General features: G+C 46.1%; 2 protein-coding genes across 9 annotated transcripts in view; one reads left to right on the forward strand and one right to left on the reverse strand.

Moving 5' to 3' along the window:
- Positions 1-23,357, forward strand: part of LOC132380512 (uncharacterized) — a 34,206-nt gene extending 10,849 nt beyond the window's left edge. Inside the window, exons 1-6 of one of the 5 annotated variants that reach the window (XM_059949390.1) lie at positions 6,465-6,603; positions 9,222-9,264; positions 17,748-17,863; positions 18,434-19,608; positions 22,239-22,348; positions 22,728-23,357. In XM_059949390.1, coding sequence (XP_059805373.1) covers positions 19,557-19,608; positions 22,239-22,348; positions 22,728-23,105 — 540 coding nt within the window. In that variant the 5' untranslated portion in view covers positions 6,465-6,603; positions 9,222-9,264; positions 17,748-17,863; positions 18,434-19,556 and the 3' untranslated portion in view covers positions 23,106-23,357. The other 4 variants (XR_009507795.1, XM_059949388.1, XM_059949389.1 and 1 more) reach the window with 4 other exon arrangements.
- LOC132380508 (zinc finger protein 585A-like) lies at positions 1,345-17,741 on the reverse strand. 4 transcript variants are annotated; one of them, XM_059949375.1, is made up of 3 exons: positions 15,520-17,741; positions 7,122-7,281; positions 1,345-4,687 (listed from the first exon to the last, which is right to left on the reverse strand). In XM_059949375.1, exon 3 carries the CDS (start codon positions 4,315-4,317, stop codon positions 3,319-3,321), a length of 999 nt encoding a protein of 332 aa, XP_059805358.1. In that variant the 5' UTR covers positions 4,318-4,687; positions 7,122-7,281; positions 15,520-17,741; the 3' UTR covers positions 1,345-3,318. The 4 variants fall into 4 exon arrangements, with proteins under 4 accessions (XP_059805358.1, XP_059805359.1, XP_059805360.1 ...); XM_059949376.1 differs by lacking the exon at positions 7,122-7,281; XM_059949377.1 differs by lacking the exons at positions 7,122-7,281; positions 15,520-17,741 and adding an exon at positions 6,269-6,296.
- Positions 23,358-23,836: the final 479 nt, after the last annotated feature.

The following is a 23,836-nucleotide window of genomic DNA, read 5'->3' on the forward strand; positions in this document are numbered from 1 at the left end:
AATATATCCTTCACCTTCTCTACTAGAGCAACTTCAAGCTTTCTATTTTTTCTCCTGATTCTTTTTTAAGTGTTCTCCTCTTGAATTTCTTATACTCCTTAAACACCTCATTTTTTCTGACCTGCCAATCCCTATGCACCTCCTTTTTTCTCAATATCTCTTGAAAACCAAGATCTCGACACCTGTTATTTTTGCTTCTTATTCTGACAGACACATACAAGTTTTGTAGTCTCAAAATTTCACTTTTGATGTTCTCCCACTTGCCAAGTACACATTAGCCAGTGAATGGCCTGTCCCAATCCAAACATGCCGCAGCATTTCCGATACCATCAAAATTGATGTTTCTGCTATTTAGAATCTCACCCGCAGGCCAGACCTTTCTTTTTCCATATTTACTTTGCAACTAATGGCATTGTGGTCACTAGATGCAAGGTGTTCCCCTACACAAACTTCTGTCACTTCCCCTGTCTCATTCTCTAATAGCAGATCTGGTACTGCACACTCTGCCACTGGGACTTCTACATACTAATGAAGGAAACTGCTCTGAACACACTTGACAAATTCTATCCCATTTAATTCTTTTACTGTAGGGAATTCTCAATCAATATGTTGAAAGTTAAAATCACCTGCTATAACAAAGTTATGTTTCTTGCAACAGTTTGTGGTCTCTCTGCAAACTTGTTCCTCTACATCACTCGGATTGTTGTGTGGTCTGCAATATAGCCCCATTCATGTGGTTGTACCTTTCTCATTTCTCAATTCCACCCTTAACACCTCACTAGAAGAATTCTCCAGTCTGTCCCGAGGGAGCACTGCCGTGATATTTTCCTGACTAGTTACGCTACCCCTCTTCCTTTAATCCCTCCCACTACTTCACATCTAAAACAACAGAATATTGAGCTGCCAGTTGAGCCTGTCTTGCTACCAAGCTACAATATCAGAATTTCAGATATTGATCCATGCCCTGAACTGATCTGCTCTTCCTACAATATTCCTTGTATTGAAATGTACCCAGCTCAGGACACAAGTCGCACCATGTTCCTCACATTTTTCTGAGGTCTTCCCAAAATTTCTCTCCACAATCTTTCCAATAACTCTTCTGGCACTCTGGTTCCCATCCCCCTGCAACTCTGGTTTAAACCCCACTATGCAGCATTAACAAACCTTTCTGTTAGGATATTAGTCCCATTCTCTTCTGTACAGTTCCCAAATTGCCTAGAACAGAGCCCAATAATCTCATAACTGTCATGCTGTTTTTGTATTTTATCACAAGTTGCATGTCTCTTTTGATTCATAAAAGATTTTACTTGTCATGTTAACTCTTTCAGTCACACACACATTCGATCAACTGACCACCACGGTCTTATCACTAAACCAGTTGCAGTCATTTCCTGATAATATCATCAGGAGCCACATTTTATTAGATTCATCATTGATGGTATATTTCAATAATCTTATCAAACTTAAATTTTTCACAACTTTGCCCACTGTTTTAATTCAGTCTTAAGAATGTACATACGTACTTTGACCATGATCTCAAAATTTTAACAGGTTGTCCTGCAACTCAAATTTATTTTTTTTCCTCATGCTCTACCAGTTTGCCTGAATTTAGTAGTAATCTGTGCTCCACTGCTTCTATGAGTTCAATGTTTTGATTACTCTGGGCTCTAAATCATGCCAACTACATCATTTGACATATTTTGATGTTTTGATATTTTGATGAAGCCCAACCTTCTTTTCGAAGTCAGGAATGAGGCATGAAACTTGTTGCTTCACAATTGTTTTATTAAAAGTTCATAGAACCAGAACAGAACAGTGACAGGTGTCCACTTCTTGAAGAAAAGAGAGAAACAAAAGATGGCACCCAGCAAAAAGCAACTACTTCTATACCCAAAGATAAGGAAAATTCCATTCAAATCCATGGATAATAATCCATTTAGAACACACTTGTCAGTGCTGCAGTAAAACTTAACCAATGAGGAAACACTTACTCACTTAATGAATTGCAAAGAAGCCCCACCCAGAATTCTACTTTGTACAACCATTAAAGTCATATTAAACTGCTATGCATACAAAGGCTACTTCAAATACAAGTAAATAATTACTTGTTAAATCGCAAAGAAAATGACAATAAAAATTAAACAATTGGATCCAACAGACTCTCGGCACCTACACAATTCATAGCAATAGTACATTCTAAACCTCTGATTTCTAGGTAAGAACAGTGCCATTGAAAGAGGACTTTGTGAAAGGTGTTGGCCCAAAATATCGACTGTTTATTCCCATCCATTGATGCCGCCTGATCTGCTGAGCTCCTTCACCACATTATGTGCATAGATTTCCAGCACCTGCCGTACCTCCTGTGTGTATCAACCTGTCAATATTTTTACGAGTGCGCAGCAAGCTATTTAACACAGCAAGCTCCCACAAGCAATATACCCTCTGTCAACAGGCATAGTGTTTCAAAACTCAACCCAATTTTTTAACAATCAGCTTCCAGGCATCGCTACTCTGCCATTCAATGCAACACCACCTCCCCCCCCAACTCCCACCAGCTCTGTTTCCCTGCTCATCATTATGTGCTCTTACTACTGTCCAGAGTACCAAACTCTGCCCTGTGCTGACCTGCCTCTGGTTTCCAACTCTGCTCAACTGAACGCCCAACTAATGATTCCGCAATCTGCTTTCAGACTTTGGAGAGCAGTGGTGTTTTCTAACAACCCAACTGTGTGAGACAGAGCCCTTGAGAAGCTGTGAACATGACCCATAATGTTGAAAAGAGGAGGGAAATAAGAGGTTAGCTGCCAATGTCATTATTCCTCGGCCTAGAAATATGAGAAACGAAGAACATATCAGACTTAACTACAGTAAGCTCATCTTATTTGTCATTCTGCAAAAAGTCATGCAGGACATTCAAGGGAAATTCTCCCACAGAGTGGTGATTGTTTGGATCCCATCACCACAGGAAGCGGCAGAGATGGATTTAAAAGGACTGTCAAGGTACAGAATGTCTGGAAGGGAGCAACTGGGCTGAGTTGACTCCCTACTGTACTCAGTGGGTGTTGTAGTTTCACCAGGGAGCTGAGACAGAGCTTAAAGTAGAACTTATTTATTAGTCACAGATCCAGAATATTAAACTCCAATCCCACTAAAGGTGAACATCAGCAGAAGAAACTCCTCCCATGCCCAATGACCAGGGTGCAGAACAAGGTGTGATGAACTGCAGCAATAATTGCAGAGTACGACACCAACAGTCACTTTCGAACTTGCCTCAGGATTCAGCAACCTCAATGGTTAAATATCCAGAATGCAACTTATTTAAACTTTTCCCCCAGTGTGAACCCGGTAGTGTGTCACAAGGTTGGATGATCGAGTGAATTCCTTCCCACATTCAGAGCAGGTGAATGGTCTCTTCCCAGTATGAATTCGATAGTGTGTCACAAGGTTGGATGAGTGAGTGAATCCCTTCCCACATTCAGAACAGGTGAATGGTCTCTCCCCAGTGTGAACCCGGTAGTGTGCCACTAGGGTGGATGACTGAGTGAATCCCTTCCCACATTCAGAGCAGATGAATGGCCTCTCTCCAGTGTGAATTCGTTGATGTATCTGCAGGCTGGATTGCTGAGTGAATGCCTTACCACAGTCTGAGCAGGTGAATGGCCTCTCCCCAGTGTGAACTCGCTGATGTATCTTCAGTTGAGATGACCGAATGAATTCCTTCCCACAGTCTGTGCAGGTGAACGATCTCTCCCCAGTGTGAACTGACTGGTGTGCTAACAGGTCAGAGGATCGAGTGAATCCTTTCCCACAGTCTGAGCAGGTGAAGGGCCTCTCTCCTGTGTGAACTCGCTGATGTAGCTTCAGATGAGATGACCGAGTGAATCCTTTACCACAGTCTGAGCAGATGAATGGTCTCTCCCCAGTGTGAATTGACTGGTGTGCTCGTAGGTCAGATGACCAAGTGAATCTCTTTCCACAGTCTGAGCAGGTGAATGGCCTCTCTCCAGTGTGAAGTCGTTGGTGTGTCTGCAGGCTGGATGACTGAGTAAATGCCTTGCCACAGTCTGAGCAGGTGAATGGTCTCTCCCCTGTGTGAACTCGCTGATGTAGCTTCAGTTCAGATGGCCGTGTAAACCCCTTTCCACACTCTGAGCAGGTGAATGGCCTCTCTCCAGTGTGAACTCGCTGATGTATCTTCAGTTGGTATGAGTCAGGAAATCCCTTCCCACAATCTGAACAGGTAAATGGCATTTCCACAGTGTGAAAACGCTTGTGTGTCACAAGACCAGGTGATGGTGTGAATCTTTTCCCACACATGCACAGCAGTTGAATGGTCACTCTCCCTTGTGAACTCACTGGAGTGCCAGCAGGTTGGCTGAGTGAGTGAATCTCTTCCCAGATGTGGGACAGGTGAATAGACTCTCACAGTTGTGAATTTTCTGATGTATTTCCAGCTTGGCTGACAAAATTAATTGCTTCCCGCAGACAGAACAGGTGAGTTCTTTCATTATGGTGTGAACGGGCTAATATTTCATCAGGCTGGATAACTGAGTTCATTCCTCATACACAGAGAGCAGGTGAATGGCCTTTCTCCATATTAAACACACAGGTGTGTCTGCAAACCGGCTGAATGAGTGAACTCCTTGTGTTTGAGATTCCCAGATACAAATTCTGTGCTGTTTCAATCCTGTTTTAAAAAAAAAATACAAAATACATTGATGGGTGCAAAACAACATTCCAGACATTATTATAGTCTCTATGGTCAGCTCTGATATCACACTGTTACAACGAGGTAGAACGAAGGTGTTTTTTTCAAGAACTAAAGCAGATGGGTTTTTTTTTTGTCCATGCAGCACTAACTCGACATTTTCCTGGACTGGAAGGTAGAGGGAGTCGGAGACTGAGATTTCGTTAGCTGCAGCCTGGCAATGTCTTAAGAGATCCGTCTGCTCTCATTTACTGTACCTGTGTTTCCAAAGACCACCTACAAAAGTTGGGAACGTGTTAGTAGTGTTATCCATGGCTGTCTCTCTACCCAGAAACCCCCACGAGGGAAGAGACCCGTCTATCCTGCCACTGTTGCAGCGATGCGCATGCGTCGCAGAGATGACGGCAAACCTTCACTCATCAGCAGAAACCTGGGACAGAGAAATCGAATAAACAGAGACCGTCTCGGAGTGCAGGGCTACGGTGTGTCCAGCCTCACAGCAGTAGTCTCGCAGTTTCGCTGCGCACGCCAATAACAATGAAACCCCCAACCGGAATCTCGTTCTTACCTGCTACCGATTTTAAGACCCTTTTCTCACTGAGCGCATGCGCGAATTCGGAGCCTGTCTGCGACCCTTACGGCTGCGCATTTAATTGTTGGAGCTCGCCGGCGAATTGGGCATCGCGAAGGTTACTGGGTAAGCAAGCTTCAAAGTGCATTTATTATTACTTCATGGATAAAAAATACAAGTTTGAGATTTATCTGTCTACAGATAACCACAAAGCGAGAAACCCGAAGGAACCTGTTACGTGACCGCGGTTTTGTTTACTGTGGGTGTCACCGAAACGCCTGAATGAGCCGGGTGTATGACGTCAGTATAACAAGATGCGGCAGACGACGGGGACTTTCAGAGGGAAAAGCGAGAGAGAGAGGAAGTTTTCGATTGTGGGCAGGAACAGCTTGTACGGTAATGGGTAAAATCTGATACTTTCTCAAGCCCAAAGGATTGGGTTGGCTGTCACTTCGTATGATCCATACGTGGATTTTGTTGGAGTACCCCGTGGCGACCACTTTTGTTAACCCTCGCATGGTTTAGGGTATATTATGTGGTGAGCACTTGTGCTAGGGTATTTTCCGTGACTGTCACCTTGTGAAATTTCTTCGTCGATTTTGGGACGACTCGACGGATATGATCTTTGGCAACTGTTATTTCGTTTTCCCAGCGGGGAACCTGTGGAATTCTTCGTGATCGCCTCCTCTCTACATTTTAACGTGGATTTACCAGTCCCTCCCCTCACTTACTTAGTGGATTACTGGACCTTTCTAGTTTGCCATCTTAAGACTTTAACAACTATTCCTAAGCTTGACACTTCGGAAGCCACGCACACATTACACTGTTATTGCCCGCTTATTTCATTTTGTTTTCTATATTTTGAGTAGATACTAATAAATATAATGGTTTTAACATTAAAACCGGACTCAATTTGTGATCTATTGCTGCTAATTAAAACTCAGAAAGACCGACACCCATTGCGCATAGTGACGAACAGTTTACTGAACCAGATTGAGTTATTAGGTCCGAATCCCTGGAATAGGCCCGAGCCTCGGTCTCAGCTCAGCATATAAGTGGTGGAAATCGCCGGAAAGCTTGCAGAGAGGAAGCACAGCAGCCGGGGACAGACTCATAGCCTCAGCATTGCGGAATGAACACTGCGGGAGAGCATGGGAAATTGGCCCAACCCTCCCCTCCGGTCCCGATATCCTGCCTGTGCGGGTTGTCTGGGCCGCCGTTTTTATTGTCCAAACAGCAGATCATGCCTTGCGTTAGACCCGAGCTCCGCAGCAAAACGCTCCGGGCCAAGACCATGGCTCCAGCCGGAAGAAACGAGCTGCCGGTACGTCTAATCCCTCGGAATTGCTCACCTCGTCATTGTTTGCCTTGACAATTACCCAGGATTTACTGCACAGTATGTTATTAAATGTTTCAGTCGAATTTCTTTCCTTTGGGACTAGCAGTAAGGTGTCATTCACCTTCAGGAGCACGATCTAAAACCAAAACTTCTACAAATAGTGTCCACACGCACAGAGTCCACACCACATGCCCCAAAACATTCAGTTTTTATGTAGAATTCTTTGCAGCTTCTTTAACGCAGGAAACTCCCACAAACAATCCTGCCCTGTTTTACAAAACAAAGTGCAACACCTCACACTGTCCAAATTACAATCTATCCATCATTCTTTGTCCACAGCCCCATCGAGATCCCACTGTAACTTTAGATAAACATCTTCACTGTGCACTGCATCCCCAATTTCAGTGTCAGTTGCGACTTTGATAATGTTAAAATAATTGTTAATATAGATGGTAAGCAACAGTGGGCTCAGCACTAATCCCTGTGGCACAATAGTCACAAACCTCCAATCCTCCAACATCAACTGCTGTCTCCTCCCACGAAGACAAATTTTCACCAATTGGCTTGCTCACCCCGGATTTCATCTGAACTGAGCTTCCAGACTATTCTATGTTGCAGGAGCTTGCTGCAGTCCGTGGAGACAATGTCAATCCTCTTGTTCACCTATCCAAAAAAAAACAACTCAGATTGATGAGATACAATTCCCTGAACTACGTAATAAAAAAACACAGAGAAAGCCATACTAAATAAATAATAAACAGGACAGTAGGGCAAGGTGACAGTCCAGGCTTCGGGTATTGAGGAGTCTGATAGCTTGGGGGAAGAAACTGTTATATAGTCTGGTTGTAAGAGCCTGAATGATTCAGAGCCTTTTCCCAGACGGCAGGAGGGAGAAGAGATTGTATGAGGGGTGCACGGGGTCCTTCATAATGCTGTTTCCTTTGCGGATGCAGCGTGTAGTGTAAATGTCCGTGATGGCGGGAAGAGAGACGCCTGATGATCTTCTCAACTGACCTCACTATCCACTGCAGGGTCTTGCAATCTGAGATGGTACAATTTCCGAACCAGGCAGTGATGCAGTTGCTCAGGATGCTCTCAATACAATCCCTGTAGAATGTGATGAGGATGGGGTGGTGGGAGATGGACTTTCCTCAGCCTTCGAAAAAAGTAGAGACGCTGCTGGGCTTTCTTTGCTATGGTGCTGGTGTTGAGGGACCAGGTGAGATTCTCCATCAGGTGAACACCAAGAAATTTGGTGCTGTTTACAATCTCTACCGAGGAGCCGTTGATGTTCAGTGAGAAGTGGTTGCTCTGTGCCCTCCTGAAGTCGACAACCATCTCTTTTGTTCACATTAAGAGACAGGTTGTTGGCTCTGCACCAATGAGATCTATTGGGGTTTCTTTGTTTTGTGGCTGCCTGTAAGGAAACAAATCTCAAGGTTGTATATAGCTTACAACCTTGATAATAAATGTACTTTGCTAATATCTGTGGTTGATTAAGCATTCTTATTTGCTTAAACAACTGTAGGTGACTGAAAGAGAAAAAGACCCTGGTGGGAGTTATTTACCAGCCTCAGAATGTATCCACAATGTTGTATAAGTTACAACAGGAAATAGAAAAGTCACGTCAAAAAGGAAAAGTTCTGGCAGTTAAAGTGCAGGCAGATTAGGAGAAAAAGCATTTGGCACTGGATCCCAAGGGACAGTGTTTGTAGAATACCTATGAGGTGCCTTTTTAGAACAGCTTATCATTGAGCACACTAGGAAGTGGGCAATTTTTGATTGGGTGTTATGTAATAACTCAAATTTGATTAGGAAGCTTCAGGTAATAGAACACTTGGAAGACAGTGATTATATTTTGTAAGAATTCACCCTGCTGTTTGAGAAGGAGAATCTAAAATCAGACATACCACTATTATTGTGGAGCAAGGGGAATTACAGAAGCATGAGAGATTAGCTGGCCAAAGTTGATTTGAAATTGATACTATCAATGATGATGTGAGAACAGCAATGGTGGAGTTTCTGGGAGCAATTAAGAAGGTGCAGGTAAGACACATGCTAAAGATAAAGAAGTATTCTAAAGGACATCTGAGGCTGCCAACAGGTCATAGAAAGCTTAAGAGCAAATGGGAGGCATATAATATAACAAAATATCATGGGAGGTTAGTGGTTAGGAAGCTTATAAAAAGTAATGGGAGTTTTAGGATTTCAAGGTATGTGGAGGTGCATGAGAAACTTTCAGGGTACTTGGAGGTACATGAGAAAATAGGCCAAAGTCAACATGGTTTTCTAAAATGGAAGTATTGCTGGCAAATTTGTTAAATTCTTTGAAGAAATAACAGTCAGGATAGATAAAGGAGAGTCATTGGCTGTTGTACAGTTGGAATTTCATAAAGCCTTTGACCAGGTGCCACATGTGAGGCTGCTTAACAAAATACAAGCCCATGGCATTTCAAGAAATGTACCAGCATGAATGGAAGACTGGCTGACAGGCAGAAGGCAAAACGTAGGAGCATGGAGCAAAGATGGCATGAGAGAGCATATTGTTTGAGCTCATTTGTGGAAACAGCATAATATCTACCTTTAATGTCTCTTTCTTTTAGCTGTTCAATGTGGATGGGATTCTGGCAGTGCTGTTGTTTGGAGGTCAGTAAAGAACTTCCAACAGGGTTTTTTTTACCCTTGCAGCTTCTTCTATAAAATCTACAGGATTCCACATCTTCCAATAGTATGATACCTCCTTCCGAGGATTTAATTTCACTTTTTTTTTTAACCAAGAGAACTACCTGCACTCTCTTGCCTACCTGCCCGTCCTTTCCTTACAATGTGTATTCTTACATGTAAGCTCCCAACAATGATCCTTCAACAACAACTCAGAGATGCCCACAACATCTTACCTGCCAGTCTTTAAGTGCACCATGTGGTCATCTCCCTTATTCCCTACTGTTAACCTGTAACTGTTACCTGCTCAGTTGAGGAAAAACGCCAGAGACACAAAATTACCTCTGAAATGGTTTTTATTCAGAGAGGAGTTTGTAGCCCCACGTACTTCGGGCGTAAGGTAGCCAACTCCCAATTTGTCGGTTTACAAAGGTCATACTTATACCCAAAAGCAGGGTACTACATTCGCAAATATGGTTACCGATTCGAATTCATCAATTGATTGGCTATTGCATAGCTAAGCATGCAAAATACTTAGAATTTAGCAAAGGTTAAACCGTAATACCTAGAATTAATACTGACGTACTTCAAAAAGGTATGACTCAGAATACTTTGCCAAGCACATCGTCTTGTGGTCACAGGTTCCCTTTTCCTTGTGGTCTCCACGTCTGGCCTGGCACCTTATTTTAGCTATCTCTCCTTACTTCCCCCAATGACGTACCACTTTCTTGTCCTGTCTACATATTTTGCTACACTTACCCCTTGCCCACCCCCTCTACACGTACCCCTTACCCTCTTCACATTCTCATTCCCTCCTGCGATTATGAAATGATCACTTGTCAATATCGTGAAAATCCTCTGGTGCAGGTTCGAAGAGTTCGGTGGCCTCGCTGGTTGCCTGCATTATCATCAATGCCTTAGCTGGCAGCAGGTCCCCTAGCGAGGCCATCATGCGGTTTAGGACACATTTAACAACGACGATAGAGACAAAAATCCCAAAAAATAGCCATCAGCACGTAAATAGCCCCATCGATCAACCAGTCCTTCCACACCCTGCCCAACCTGTTCCTTCCTTGATGGATCCTAACTTTTCATCTATTTTGTTCATGTACCGTGTTATGTTGGTGGTAGCATCGTCTAACCCCATTATGCATTTGTCCTTTACGAAAGCACAGAGCCCTCCCTCCCTGGCGAGGAGATAATCAAGTGCATAGCGGTTTTGCATGGAGAAGAGCTGCAGCTGGTTAAGGCTGTCAGTTATGAGTCTTAATGCTCCCCTGGTGGCGTTCCCGAGGCTCATGAGACCACAGGCCAGACAGTTCCGATTGTGGTCTGCCACAGCGGCTCCTGATGCCCCCAAAGAGAAAAAGCCAGCTGCCCCGTATCCTGCGGTTAGGGTGGTCAGGACTTGGTAATCTGCACAAAATTCCTGGGAGACCTCTCTCTTGTACTTCCCAGCTGGGCGGCGTGAGGGACCCCAAGTTCCAGGGCAAAGGACCGCTGTAGGGAGGAGGGTGACATAGGCCACTGAGGAAGGGTAAGGGTACTTCAGGAAGTTGGTGGCAATGCCTTTGTAGAAGAAAAAATACCCCGGGAGGGTATGCATGGTCTGAGTGCAACCCTCACCCCTTAGGTGTACGGTATCACTCCATTCTGCTGCACCTGCAGGGGCGTACTCTGGTTTGGTGCCCCTGCAATACTTAGGTCATAGGAATACCTGATTGTTGACTCGGAGGTGGGTGCAGTTCCCCTCCCCGCAAAGAAGTTGCTCCCCCCTTGGCCAGGGACTGGCACTTTGTCTCATGGCAAGAGCAGGAGATCCCTAAGGGGTCCTTGGTGGGGTGACACTCCCTTTTCCTACAGGGCTTGGAGAGGCAGGCGACGTTTTTTTGAGACATACACATCTGAACACCCCCACCCTGTTCTGAAGAAGCAGTTCTCATATACTCGGTCACCCTTCGGGGGCTTGGGATTCCCCTCCCACCAGAGATCTTTTCTTATCCACCTGTTGGATGGGGGGAATAAACATTCCGCGACCAGGGCCATGGAAGAGTCATAGGTGAGTTCCACCCTCTTTCCCTCAGGCAATGTTTTGCTGGCGGGGGTACATTGGAAGGGCTGATCAACATGGTCCCAGTGCGGGAAAATGGTAAAGAATGAAGAGACACTGGCGGGGTGGGGATAGCAAACGATGGTTGTAGTGCCATACAGTCGTTTGTGCACGTTTTGGAAATAGTTGCCACTTATAAACTCCGAGGAGGGTCTTTCAAGGGTAGGGCCTTTGGGGAAGCCCCAATCCCTTTTCTTCCTTGAAATGTCCTCATTCGATCCTTTCAGGGGTTTTGGTTCCTCATCCAGTTGTCCCTCAACCTTTGTCCTATACCCCAATATCCCTAAAAGAATATAGATAACCAAGAGCATCCTACCTTCCATTGCCAGAGCACAATTTCAACGATGTGACACCACAAGGAAAAAGGGACTTAAACACACAACAGTTCAATCAAGTCAGTTTATCAGTTCCTTCATCTATCTGTGGTTTCTAGCGAGTCCGAGGTCCAGCGCTTGCAATCGCTCAGATGAATCCAACGTTCTTGTCAACGTTCACTTTGACAGCAGAGGGGTTCTGCAAGAGGACCTGGTACGGTCCTTTCCACCGGCGTCCCAGCTTGGGTCTATCCCAGTTCCTTATTAACACCCAGCCTCCTGGTTCTGCTCCCTGCCAATCGCCTTCTCTGTCAGGAACAGGTCTTGAGGTTTCCTTCACCCGAGTGTGTAGGGACTTAAGATACAAAGTTAAATGCTTGAGGTAACACTGCAGTTCCTCGCCCATCATTTGTAAATCTACTTGTATTGGCAGGGGGTTGTGGTCACTGCTCCATGGGGTTCTGTTTGGGCGCCCATAAACTATTTCAGCAGCAGTTAGCCTGGTACCGGTTTGAGGTGTAATGCGCATATGATACAGTGCCAGGGGAAAGACCTTAAGCCAACTTAGTCCTGTTTCAAGGGTCAATTTAGTTAGTTTGTCCTTCAGGGTGCCGTTTGCACATTCCCCAATTCCTGCGGCTCGGGGGTGGTAGGCGCAGTGGAATTGTTGTTCGATCTTTAGTATTCCGCAGAGTTCTTTGTTTACTTTCCCAATGAAGTGCGGGCCGTTATCAGATGATGGTCTTTGTGGGATACCAAAACGAGGAATAACTTCTTTCAGTAGCATCCGCACTACCGTGGAAGCCTTGTTGTTCGTTGTGGGGAGGGCTTCCATCCATTTACTAAAGACGTTGATTATAACCAAACAGTACTTATAACAATTTACCTTAGGTAACTCGATAAAGTCCATTTGTAATGTGTCAAACGGTCCTGCTGGGGTTGGGGTGCATCCTTTATCACATCTAATAGATTTACCCGGGTTTACTTTTTGGCAAATTAAGCAACCCTTAGCCCATTTCTCCACTGCCTCATTCAAACTGGGGGACCAGCTTGCTTTTAACAACAACATACGCATTCCCTCCTTGCCGAGGTGTGTGTCAGAGTGGAGGCGGTCAACCAGGACAGGCAGGAGAGTATCAGGAATACAAATCTGACCTACTGGGGTCTGCCAGAGGACCGTTGCGCTATTAACAATACACCATGTTTTTTTCCAACATCAATTTCTGCTGCAGGGGCGTCCCCCTGTAATCGTGCGATGTTGGATATGCCTGGGCTATCAACCAGCTGCCTGACAGGCAGAAGGTGTGGGGTCGAATCCACAGTTATTGCTTTAGACGAGGAGGCTTGCTTGGCTGCCAGGTCTGCTCTGGCTTAGCCTTTTCTAACGGGAGAGTCATCGGATAAGTGGGAGATAATTTGTGTCCTCCTCACAGGCGTACTGAGTGTCGCTAGCCAAAAGCAGGTCATCAACGTACTGGATGAGCGCTGAGTTTTTAGGGAAGGTGAGGTCCTTCAGTTGGCCACAAAGGGTCTGTGAGAAAATAGTGGGCGAGTCCCTAAAGCCCTGGGAAAGTTGGGTCCAGGTGTATTGGCAATCCTGGAAAGTGAAGGCGAATAAGTAGCGTGAATCCTCAGGTAAGGGTATGGAGAAGAAGGCGTGTTGTAAATATATAATGGTGAACCAGCTTGCAGTGGTGGGTATCTGGCCCAGAATGGTTTTGGGGTTGGGGACGACGGCATGTAGGGGAGGGATTTTGTCATTAATTGCCCTTAAATCTTGCACAAGGCGCCACTCAGGGCGTCCGGGCTTTGGTACTGCTAAGATTGGCGTATTACAGGGTGAAAGGCAGGGGACCAAGACGCCCTGTTCTAAGAAGGAGGTAATAAGCGGGTGGACACCCTGAATGGCTTCCGCTTTGAGAGTGTACTGCGGGATCCGGGACAATCGTGAGTTGGGCTTTACCTGTATCTGGACGGGGGGCTACCGGGGTAAGGCCTACGTCAGTCTTGGAGGCTGCCCATATCTGGGGGGGGGGGGTTCACAGCAGGGGTCAGTCAGAGGCTCATGGTGGTGCAAGGTTCCTGAGGTGTCACATTGCTTGTTGAAGAAAAGAATGCTGCCACTTTCCACTTCCTATGGGGTTCCTGTCAGGGAAGGGTCGGCCTGCTGCAGCACCCTAAAGATGGCAGGGCCTAATTCCTTAGCTGCATGACCCTCATTTACGCGGAGGGTTATATGGGGGCTTATTTCAGGGGATTGCTGCCACAGGAAGTCATGGATATAGTCTGCTAGGGGTACGCCTGCCTCCGCAGTCACAATGGCAAAGACTGAAATTGGGAATTCAGTTTCCAAGAGTAGGGCGAATAAGGCTGCCAAGACTTCTGAGCGTACCGAAGGGTCATACGCAAGGGTCACATGGGGAGTATATGGGGGCTTGAGGGCGGCTGGTGAGCAGGAGGGGAGATGGGCGAGGCACAACCCCACCATTGCGGGGGAACGCGAAGCCAGAGCACCCAATGGATAGGAGGTTCGGTCAGGGTGAGTCCATCACTGGTGCAGGTGACGGTGAGATGGAAACGACAGAGAATGTCCCTTCCTGCCAGGTTGACGCCCAAATTGGGGGTTACCGCAAATCTGATAAGGGACTCATAGTGGTTATAGCGAGTGGGGAGTTCTTCGGTCATCTGGAACTCCTGCACCGGAGCCTCCTGAAAAGGGAAATCGGAAGTGCATGGGGGGGGGGCGATCATGGGTCAAGTGCACGGGGGGGGGGGGGGCAGAAGGCTCCGAAGGTACAGGCGGGGCAGGATTCGCAGCCCTCACCAACGAAGGGACTTGCTGCTCCTCCTCCTCCTCATTAGGGTCAAATAGGGTCTGCAGCCCAGTCATATCCGTTGCCGGCCTTTTATCACCAAATTGTACATTATGATCATCAGTCCTGCGCTGTTCATCATACATTTCACATAAGGCCTTCAGTACCGGCCAGCCCCGGGTTTCCCATTACTATCATTGATGGGTATCTTTCTATTTCTTGCATTCACCTCCCAGGAGGTCTGGCAGGAGTGCTCATTAAGTCTGCTGGTCACGATATACTACGCGTAATTAGATCTTTCCACTTCTGTGAGACGTTCTGTTGCCACACCTGTCTCTCTGCTCGATAACTCTTCTCAAGATCCCAAGTTCCCCCTAATGGCCAAAATTAATTCCCCAACTTCTTATTCATCTGCACGCTCAGTCTCCGTAAATCTGTCTCATTTTCAGGGAACTCTTTACACATTTTCCATAATGGGTTTTTGGTCCTGATTTATCTGGAGTCTGGCCCATTTTGAAAACTTACTCTCGCATCCACTTCAGTGTCCTGACCTTCGCATGGCAGATTTCTGTTCTTAACCACTAGTCTAAGGCAGGATGCGGTTTCAGTTAGATGTTGGGACCAGACCTTAATCAAATTAAATATGTATTGCTCCAGAGCTTCCAACCCCAACCCCATGCAGGGACTCTAACCCCGCTTCCTATACCAGGGGACTCGAACCCCAAACTTCTCTTTTTTTAATTTTAATTTTTTTCTTTTTACCGGGGACTCGAACCCCAAACTATTTAACCAGGGGACTTGAACCCCAAACTATTTTAACCAGGGACTCGAACCCCAAACTATTTAACCAGGGGACTCGAACCCCAAACTATTTTAACCGGGGACTCGAACCCCAAACTATTTTAACCAGGGGACTCGAACGCCAAACTATTTAACCAGGGGACTCGAACCCCAAACTATTTTACCAAGGGATTCAAACCCCAAACTTTTATGTAGTTCTCACCTGTTATCCGTGTCTCCCAACTGAGGTTCTCCTTTTGGTCCGTCGAGGCCGTAGGATGGTCAGCCGGAGCCGAAGGGGTCGGAACGGGGAGTCAGAAAGGTAGAGAGAGTCCGAGAAAAATCTCTCGGATGGCCCTTCCATCTCCACCCGCTCGTTCCTGCCCGCCGACCGCTTACACCGGATCCCGAAACTGCCAGCCGTTAGGCTCCTGCCTGGCTCGCCAACTTGTCATCCTGTAACTGTTACCTGCTCAGTTGAGGAAAAACACCAGAGACACAAAATTACCTCTGAAATGGTTTTTATTCAGAGAGGAGTTCGCAGCCCCTTGCACTTCGGGCGTAAGGTAGCCAACTCCCAATTTGTCGGTTTACAAAGGTCATACTTATACCCAAAAGCAGGGTACTACATTCGCAAATATGATTACCGATTCGAATTCATCAATTGATTGGCTATTGCACAGCTAAGCATGCAAAATACTCAGGATTTAGCAAAGGTTAAAGCATAATACCTAGAATTAATACTGATGTACTTCAAAACACTTGAAATAGGTATGACTCAGAATACTTTGCCAAGCACATTGTCTTGTGGTCGCAGGTTCCCTTTTCCTTGTGGTCTCCACGTCTGGCCTGGCAACTTATTTTAGCTACCTCTCATTACTTCCCCAATGACGTACCACTCTCTTGTCCTGTCTACATATGTTGCTACACTTACCCCTCGCCCAGCCCCTCTACACGTACCCCTTACCCTCTTCACATTCTCACTACAATTAGTAAATTGAAATATAACTCCTTCAGTCCTGTATTCATCATCTTTTGTTTTATTTTGCCCCATGCCCAATACACTTTAATTCATCCCACTGACTGTAATTTTTCTCTGTCATCTGCCTGCCCTTCCTCGCATACTGACTGCACAATGCATCTAGTTGTATAGCTGTTGACTATTCATCAGCTAAACTAGGGTAGACGATTCACTACTCAACTCTTAATTAACCAAAGCTCGCACTTTATTGTCTCTGCTCAAACAATATCAAAACCATATTGACCTCAGCCAAAAATTGAAAACATGAATTTGACAGAAACCTCTGTACCAATATTCAGTGAGACCATTTCTCCGATTTATTTTATAACAATGAAATAGAATCACCTGTTGGTCAGATGATTGATCCTTTTTATAGGCCAGGGCATGTGATTAAGACCAACAACATAAGTGAAATGTTTAACTGATGAAAACAGTGCTGGTGGATAATGCTAAATGTTGTGTATGTACTGGAATAGGCATTTGAGATGCATATCTTACTGGCTCCAGTCGACCATCTGTTTCCTGGAGTCACACGGCTGATATCATGTTGCTGGTGGCAAACACGTGCAAAGAGACTGACTTGGAGGGTTTGGGGTCCTGAGAGCAGCTGCTTCTGCAATGCTAGCTTTACCAACTGAAACTGCCGTAGTGTGTTCAGGTTTCCATCCCATGAAACACCTTTCTTCAAGAGCTGCATAAATGGGCAAGCGTTACCAGCAAAGCCATCTATGTGGTCTCTACAATAGCCCTGCAATCAGAGAAACAAACTCACATCAGTAGGAAGAGGTAGTTTTGCTACTAAATCCACATGTTGGTTATCTGTCTCTTTCCTCCCGGAGGTTATGACCACTGCTAAGTAATTGACCCTCTGCATCATAATTTGAGCTTTTATAGGGTCAACCTTCAAAACCGTGACCTGTAACAGTTATAGAAGCTCTTTCAGTAACTCACTATGCTTCTCTACAGTATTCTGTTTAATAATAGTCTCTGGACTTATGGCTACAATAGGGGAGTTGAAAGGTAACTTTATTCAAATCTCAGTAACCGATGTGAGTCTCCAATTCACATCATATTTCTGAACTGACCATATGGGTGAAATATTTGTGGATGTTATTTTTTGCAAAACTCCATGCGTAAACAAATCTGAATAATTTTCTCCACGTCTGCCAAATGGAAATCTATTTTGCTGCTCGGGATCAGGTCAGGAGTTTGTATTCACACCTCTCCTTGCACCCTGCCACATTTATGTTATGTTTCGCAAATACTACCTGGAAATCTGAAGTACCTTAGTTAGGCCTTTCTGTCCTCTGTCACATCTTCTTCATTTCCCCATGTCTCCCCAAAAATATATCCTGACATCATATTGTTCTACTGGAATGTAAATGGAGATTTGCTCTCTATAAAGTTAACCTCTTCTTGATCGCCTGTAGAGAAAATGAGACTACAGTGTATGAGCCTTCCACGAAGAACACGAATCATTCCTGCAGTCACTTTGGTATTCGGTGCCATGAGATGAATATTGAGCTATTGCAACAGCTGTTTGTAGGTGAGTTCTCCACCAAGTCTGCACACCAGGGATCGAACACATCTCCATATATCTGTGCCATATGCGCGTCAGGATCACCATGCATCGTTCCACCTCTATCGACTGGGTCAGACCGACACCAGCTGCACCACACATAGATGCTGTCTATCCCCTGGGTCAGATCCACACTGGCTATACCGTGCACAGCTCCTGCCTCCATATCCCCTGGGTCAGATCCACACCAGGACCACGGTGCATGCTTCCCATCTTCATATTACTTGGAACACAGTTACGCAGAGAACACCATGTGCAGTTTCCCATCTGCATATTCTTGTGTCCTTCCCACACCCGAAGACATGCAGGTGTCTCATGTCCATATCCTCTGCGCCACGCCCACAGTTGATTCAAACTTCATAGTTCCCACCTCTGTGTCCCCTGTGTCACAACCATACTCAGAGAAACCTGCATGCTTCCTATCTTCATATCGCTGTCTTAGGCCCTTGTTACAATCAGCACGTGCATGTGGCACAACTGGAATAACTTTTTTGTGGCAATGATCTCACCTCTCTTCCTTTTCACTTCCTCACCTAGGATCTGATCCACCCAGTGGCCGACCGTACATCCTTAGCCCTCCCTCGGCTGTCACTCAAGTTGGCCTGGGACACGGTTCCCACTGCGAGGCTGCATGCAGCTCCTGGTGGCCTCTCGTCAGTTGGTCATTCTGTAGATGGGCTCACCTATGTCCAGGTGTAGAGGATGATGGTAGTTATTGTGGTGGCCGCACCACCAAAGTCAGTCCCACTCATCCTAACAACCAACACCGTCAGCTATGGCCGCACTCCAGCTTCCCATGTGAGGTCCAGCGTCGTAGGATACCAGCAGACTGGATTCGGGACTAGTGAAGCCATCATCAGTTCCCTGCAACCAGGCCATCCGGCCGACAGAGCCATCTCACAGGACTTCTCGTCACTGCTGCTGAAGAACATTCCCCATAGCATGATGTTACATGCACCATATTTTGCTGTACAGATGAGATCGCCTGGCTGATGCGCAGTTTTAGATTTAACTCACACACAATTTTTTTTTAAAAAAACTACCATTGTTCGTAAATATTCTGCAAAGTACCACGTAAGAGATATCGAAAATATGCCGAATAAGGAGTTATGTTCCAATGAGACAAAAGTGGATTGTTTTGGCTTCAATGCTAAGCGGTACGTCTGAAGTAAATCTGATACTGTGCCAGGTAAATTCATTTAGCCAGGTACCACCACTCCTACTATAAAGTATAGTGGAGCGAGCATGATGCTATTGGGATGCTTTTCTGCAGCAGCAGGTACTGAAGATCTTGCCGGGATTGATGGGAAAATCATTACCGATAAATATAGAGAGATCCTGGATAAAAATCTGATAGCCTCTGCAGGAAAGCTTCAGCTGGGGAGAAAGCTTGACTTTCAGCAGGACAACGACCCGAAGAACGCTGTCAGATCAACCATGGAGTGACTTCAAATGAGGAAAACTGATGAGCATGAGTGGCCGAGCCAGAGTCCTGACCCTAACCTGATTGATCATATCAGGCAGAAAGTCAAGATTGCTGTCCTCCACTGCTGCCCAACTAACTTACCACAACTTGTAAAAATGGGTAAGTCTTACTCCACCAGTTTATGCGAAGCAAATAGTGAATTGTCCACAGAGCCAACTGACTGAAAATCTGCGAATGGTGGTTCAACCTAGTACTAAGGAAAAGAGGAGTTTTCAACTGCTAACAGGTAGTTTTTCGTTTTTAGTTGCAATCAATTTTTAGTTTTTCATACTTTACAATTTTGTTTGGCTCCACAGTGAAAAAAGGGAACATGTGATTCACAAATAAAACTTCTCAAGTTAAATATATCAACATCACTGGCTGTAATACTCATTCATGTGCATAAATAGTTGGTGCTCAATACTTTTACAAAACACTGTTTGGAAAAAGCTGTCAGCTGAAGTGGGAGATGTCCATACGACTAAAACTCTTGGGCAGATAAATGGATAGGAGAAATTCAGAGGGATGTGGATCAAATTCAGGCAACTTCTACGAATGCATGTTGGAAGCTTCAAAAGCATTTGCGAGTTGGGCCGAAGGGCCAGTTTCCATACTGTTCTCAATGAGGGAGAGGGAACAGTCCAGAGAGAAAGACGTAGAGTAGATGGTTACAGAGAGGTGGTGAGGGATGAATTGAATGAAAAGGAGGGAAGGTGACAGATGACAGCCTGAGTAGACTGTCTGTGAGGGTGCGAAGGTAAGGGATTCCAGGTAGGGAAAATCGAGGTCCTTGATGAACGAGTGGGGAATGTAAGTGGGTGCAGGACGTGGGAGAGACAGAATTTCAACAGTAATGCTCAATACAAATTTCCGTCTTTATCAGGAGTCTCTGATGGGGCGGCGGTGAGGGTAATCCCCTCGTAACAAGGGTCACTGATGGATGAGAGATCTCCTTTTGAACAGGGTTGAAATATACTTTTTCCAACGATCCTTAATGAGGGAGGGAAACTCTCTAGCCTGAAGCGAAGACTCCAGCTTTAAAAAGGAGTTTTTCATGGGGAAGAGACTTCCACTTTAACAGACATTTCCTATCCACCTTTCCATGGAGGAGATTAGCCCTCTACAACAGGGTGTGTTGACGTGGGAGAGATTCCAGTTTCAGAGGCGTCGCGGCTGTGAGGAGATTCGTCATCACAACGTTCCCTGAAAGGGTGAGAGATTCCCTTTCAAACAGGGGTCCCTGATGGTGGAAACATGCTCTTTCACAGAGGTCCGCATGGGAGAGGGACATTCATCAACAGCTGTCTCGGTTGTAGATGTGTCTCCATCTTTAACAGGAGTTTCAGGTGGCGTCGAGGCTCCATTTGCAGCACGGCTGTCTGATCGGAGAGGGACTGCAATAGGCAGGCGCTCATGATGGGGTGGGGAGACTTTTTAGCCAGGGTCATGAGAAGGGAGTGTCTCACCATTTACCAGGCACCAGTGAAGGATAAAGAAACTCCCTCTTTAAAAGGGTTCCTGATGGATAATGACTTAATTGGTTCATGAATGTTCAGTGAAAAAGTTTGTTATGCATGCCATCCATGAAGATAACTTTATTCCCTCAGCACATCGGGGCAGCACAAAGGTAAACAATAACAAAATACGGACTGGTGTTACATTTACAGAAAACAGATGTTCCATATTGTGACGTCTCTCTCAATGACGTCACAGAGCTGCCACACCCTGCCATTCAAATGGTGTACAGGATAGACATTGTGACGTCAGCTTCCTCACTGTCACGTCATGGAGATAACACAAATTACCGTTGAGGTGATAATGGAGACGTGGATTGTGACGTTAATGTTGAGAGATCTCCCTCACTGTGGCGTCACAGAGCTGTTCCAGACGGCCGTTGTCGGAATGTGAGGATTAGACATTCACCTGCTGAGCAGATAGAGCATCCGTCTGCATAACCTCCTGGCCAAACGGAAGTCTAGACTTTTTTTGAGTAAATCAGAAAAGCTCTGGATATATATTTTTAAAAAATCGTCATGAGTAAACATTGGGAAGCTAAGGATGTCGCAGAAATGACGAGGGGAGTCTCGGAGGGCAGGGAACACGAGGCTTAGTGGTTGGGAGACCAGACACAGAGAGATCACAGAGAGGTCCCCTACAAGAAAGGAGTGTGATCTGTTGGACAGCAACGTGTCGGAAGTCATGGGGTAATTCGTGGGCTTAAACTACATTGGGGTAAATGTCACGGTCAAGTGGTCAACGATGACTCAATGTCAGTGAGTCTATCCACTCCACTATCCGCCACGACAAGCCATCAAACACATCAACTCCCTGGATGCCTACCATCACTTGGGATCGTGCGTCGAGCACACCGTCCTCCCAGTCCTCTGGGACCGAGTGTCAGTAGAATTATCCTCTACAGTCGGAAAGATCATAGGGCCAAACACAGAGATGAACCCCCTCCACGCAGTCCAATAGCACATGCCTGGCGTCAGAAGCAAAGTGAAGCTTTCACCACACCGCCCCGTCACTCAGTCTACGGGTCGGACTCACACTGAACTTGAAATAATTCAGAAAACGTGTTGCTCGGTTGAGTTGTTCTTCCAGCTTGGTAATCCATTAGCAAACGTTTCGTTGCCAGACGAAGAGGCATCATTATGATGGTGACGGAGCGTCCGTAAAAGGATAGCCAAACTCGGAGAACAACTCAACCCAACCATTAACTACCCGCGCTGCACATTTTCCCAGTTATTTCCAACAACTTCGGGTTGTTGATGATGTCCCCTCGTATAGTGACAAAACGTTTGCAAATAGATTTCCAAGCTCGAAGGACAACTCACCCCGATATACTGATTTCCTTCTGTTCTTGTTCCGTTGTAGAGAACATGAAACCGCAGCGTTCCCGAGTTGCGAGAACAACAAGGTTACTTTCCGCCATCACGTCGGCGTTCGGTGCAACCAGAAGAAAAGTTAATCGTTGCAGTTTGTCGGTGAGTTCTCCATCATGTCTATACCCCGTGGCAAGTATGATCGCGAGGAAAATTTTCAATCCCCAGTTGTTGCTCGTTCACGGGCGTGCACTTCATAGTACAAATCTCCATATCCCTGTGTCATACGCACATCGGATCGACCATGCATGATACCGTCCCTGTAACCGCCGTTTCAGATCCACCCCGGCTGCAACATGAACAGATCTCTCCGTATCCCCGGGTCAAAAACACACCCGGAGTAACGTGCACGCTTCTTCTTTTGGTTCCTTTGACTCAAACCCATATTGGATGCACAACTGTGTGTAGCAATACTTGCATAACATCTTTGTTTTGGAAATGTTCTCACCTCTCTCACTCTGTCTCTCTCTCCTGCTTTCAGGATCGGAACCACCCACCGACAGACCTCACAAACTCCATCAGCCTTCGGCTGACCCCGAGGCAATCACCAGTGGGGATTTCCGTTGCGAGGTTGCGCACAGATCCCGTCGACACTTCGTCAGGCGACCATGCTGTCGCTGGACTCACCCAGGTCCCGGTCGTGAAAACAACAGTAGTTATAATGAAGTCCCCGCCACCGAATGCAGTCACACTCGTTCTGACAGTTAACACAATCAGCTACGGCCGTGCTCCGTCTTCCAAGGGAAGTCCAACATCCCGGAATGTCCTCAAAAGGGCCTTTAGACCGATGCGGTCAAGATCAGCTCCCTGCCACCGGAGCAGCCTGTTCTTCCCCAACTGGGGTCGGTGCTGCCCGTAGGCACGCCCTCGCCGGCGGCAGAGAACTTCGGATGGCCAATAGGCGAGAGTCGGGGCCGAAAACTGGACTTTTTGGGCAGGAGGCCCCAGCCGGTGATGGGCACCTTAGCTTTAATGCTGAGGAAAAACCGTCTTTCTGAACGAGCTATGGGCCTGCAAGCATCGACCCGCCCGAAGTCGACCGAATTTAGGAGCAGAACCGATCCTGAGGCCCATCCAAAGTCTCAGCGATTTTTTGAGACCGGGTGTAGGATTTTCGTGCGCGGGAATTATTAACAGAGGTGGGGGGTGGGGTGGTGGGCAAGGTAAGCAGAGGTGGGTGGGATTTGGGCGGAGAAGGTTAACGGAAGTGGGGATGGATAGGGGAATGTAAGGGTAAGGTATTGGGGAGGTTTTCTGTAATAACCAATAAAATCTTTGTTTGGAGAATGTGTATCAATCATGCATTTGCTTGTAACTTTACCGTCCCTCCCGCGAACCGTCCCTCTTCCCACGTCGTGTGTCTTTCCATCGCTACCACTCCTCGATCGAGAGCAAGTGTCGCTTGGCCCTCTATTCCTCCCGAATGCGGTGGTGTGTGCTGACTAAGGAGAGCCGGGGTGGTGACAATTTGCCTCACCACAATACACGCAGTAGTCGTTTGGTATCATCAAATGTCGTGACCATTTATGCTGACCAGTCAAGTACATGTTCACCGACATTGCCTTTAAGGGAACTTTACCGAGGCAGCAG

The sequence above is a fragment of the Hypanus sabinus genome, chromosome 24 (genome assembly GCF_030144855.1).
Source record: "Hypanus sabinus isolate sHypSab1 chromosome 24, sHypSab1.hap1, whole genome shotgun sequence".
Lineage (NCBI taxonomy): Eukaryota > Metazoa > Chordata > Chondrichthyes > Myliobatiformes > Dasyatidae > Hypanus > Hypanus sabinus.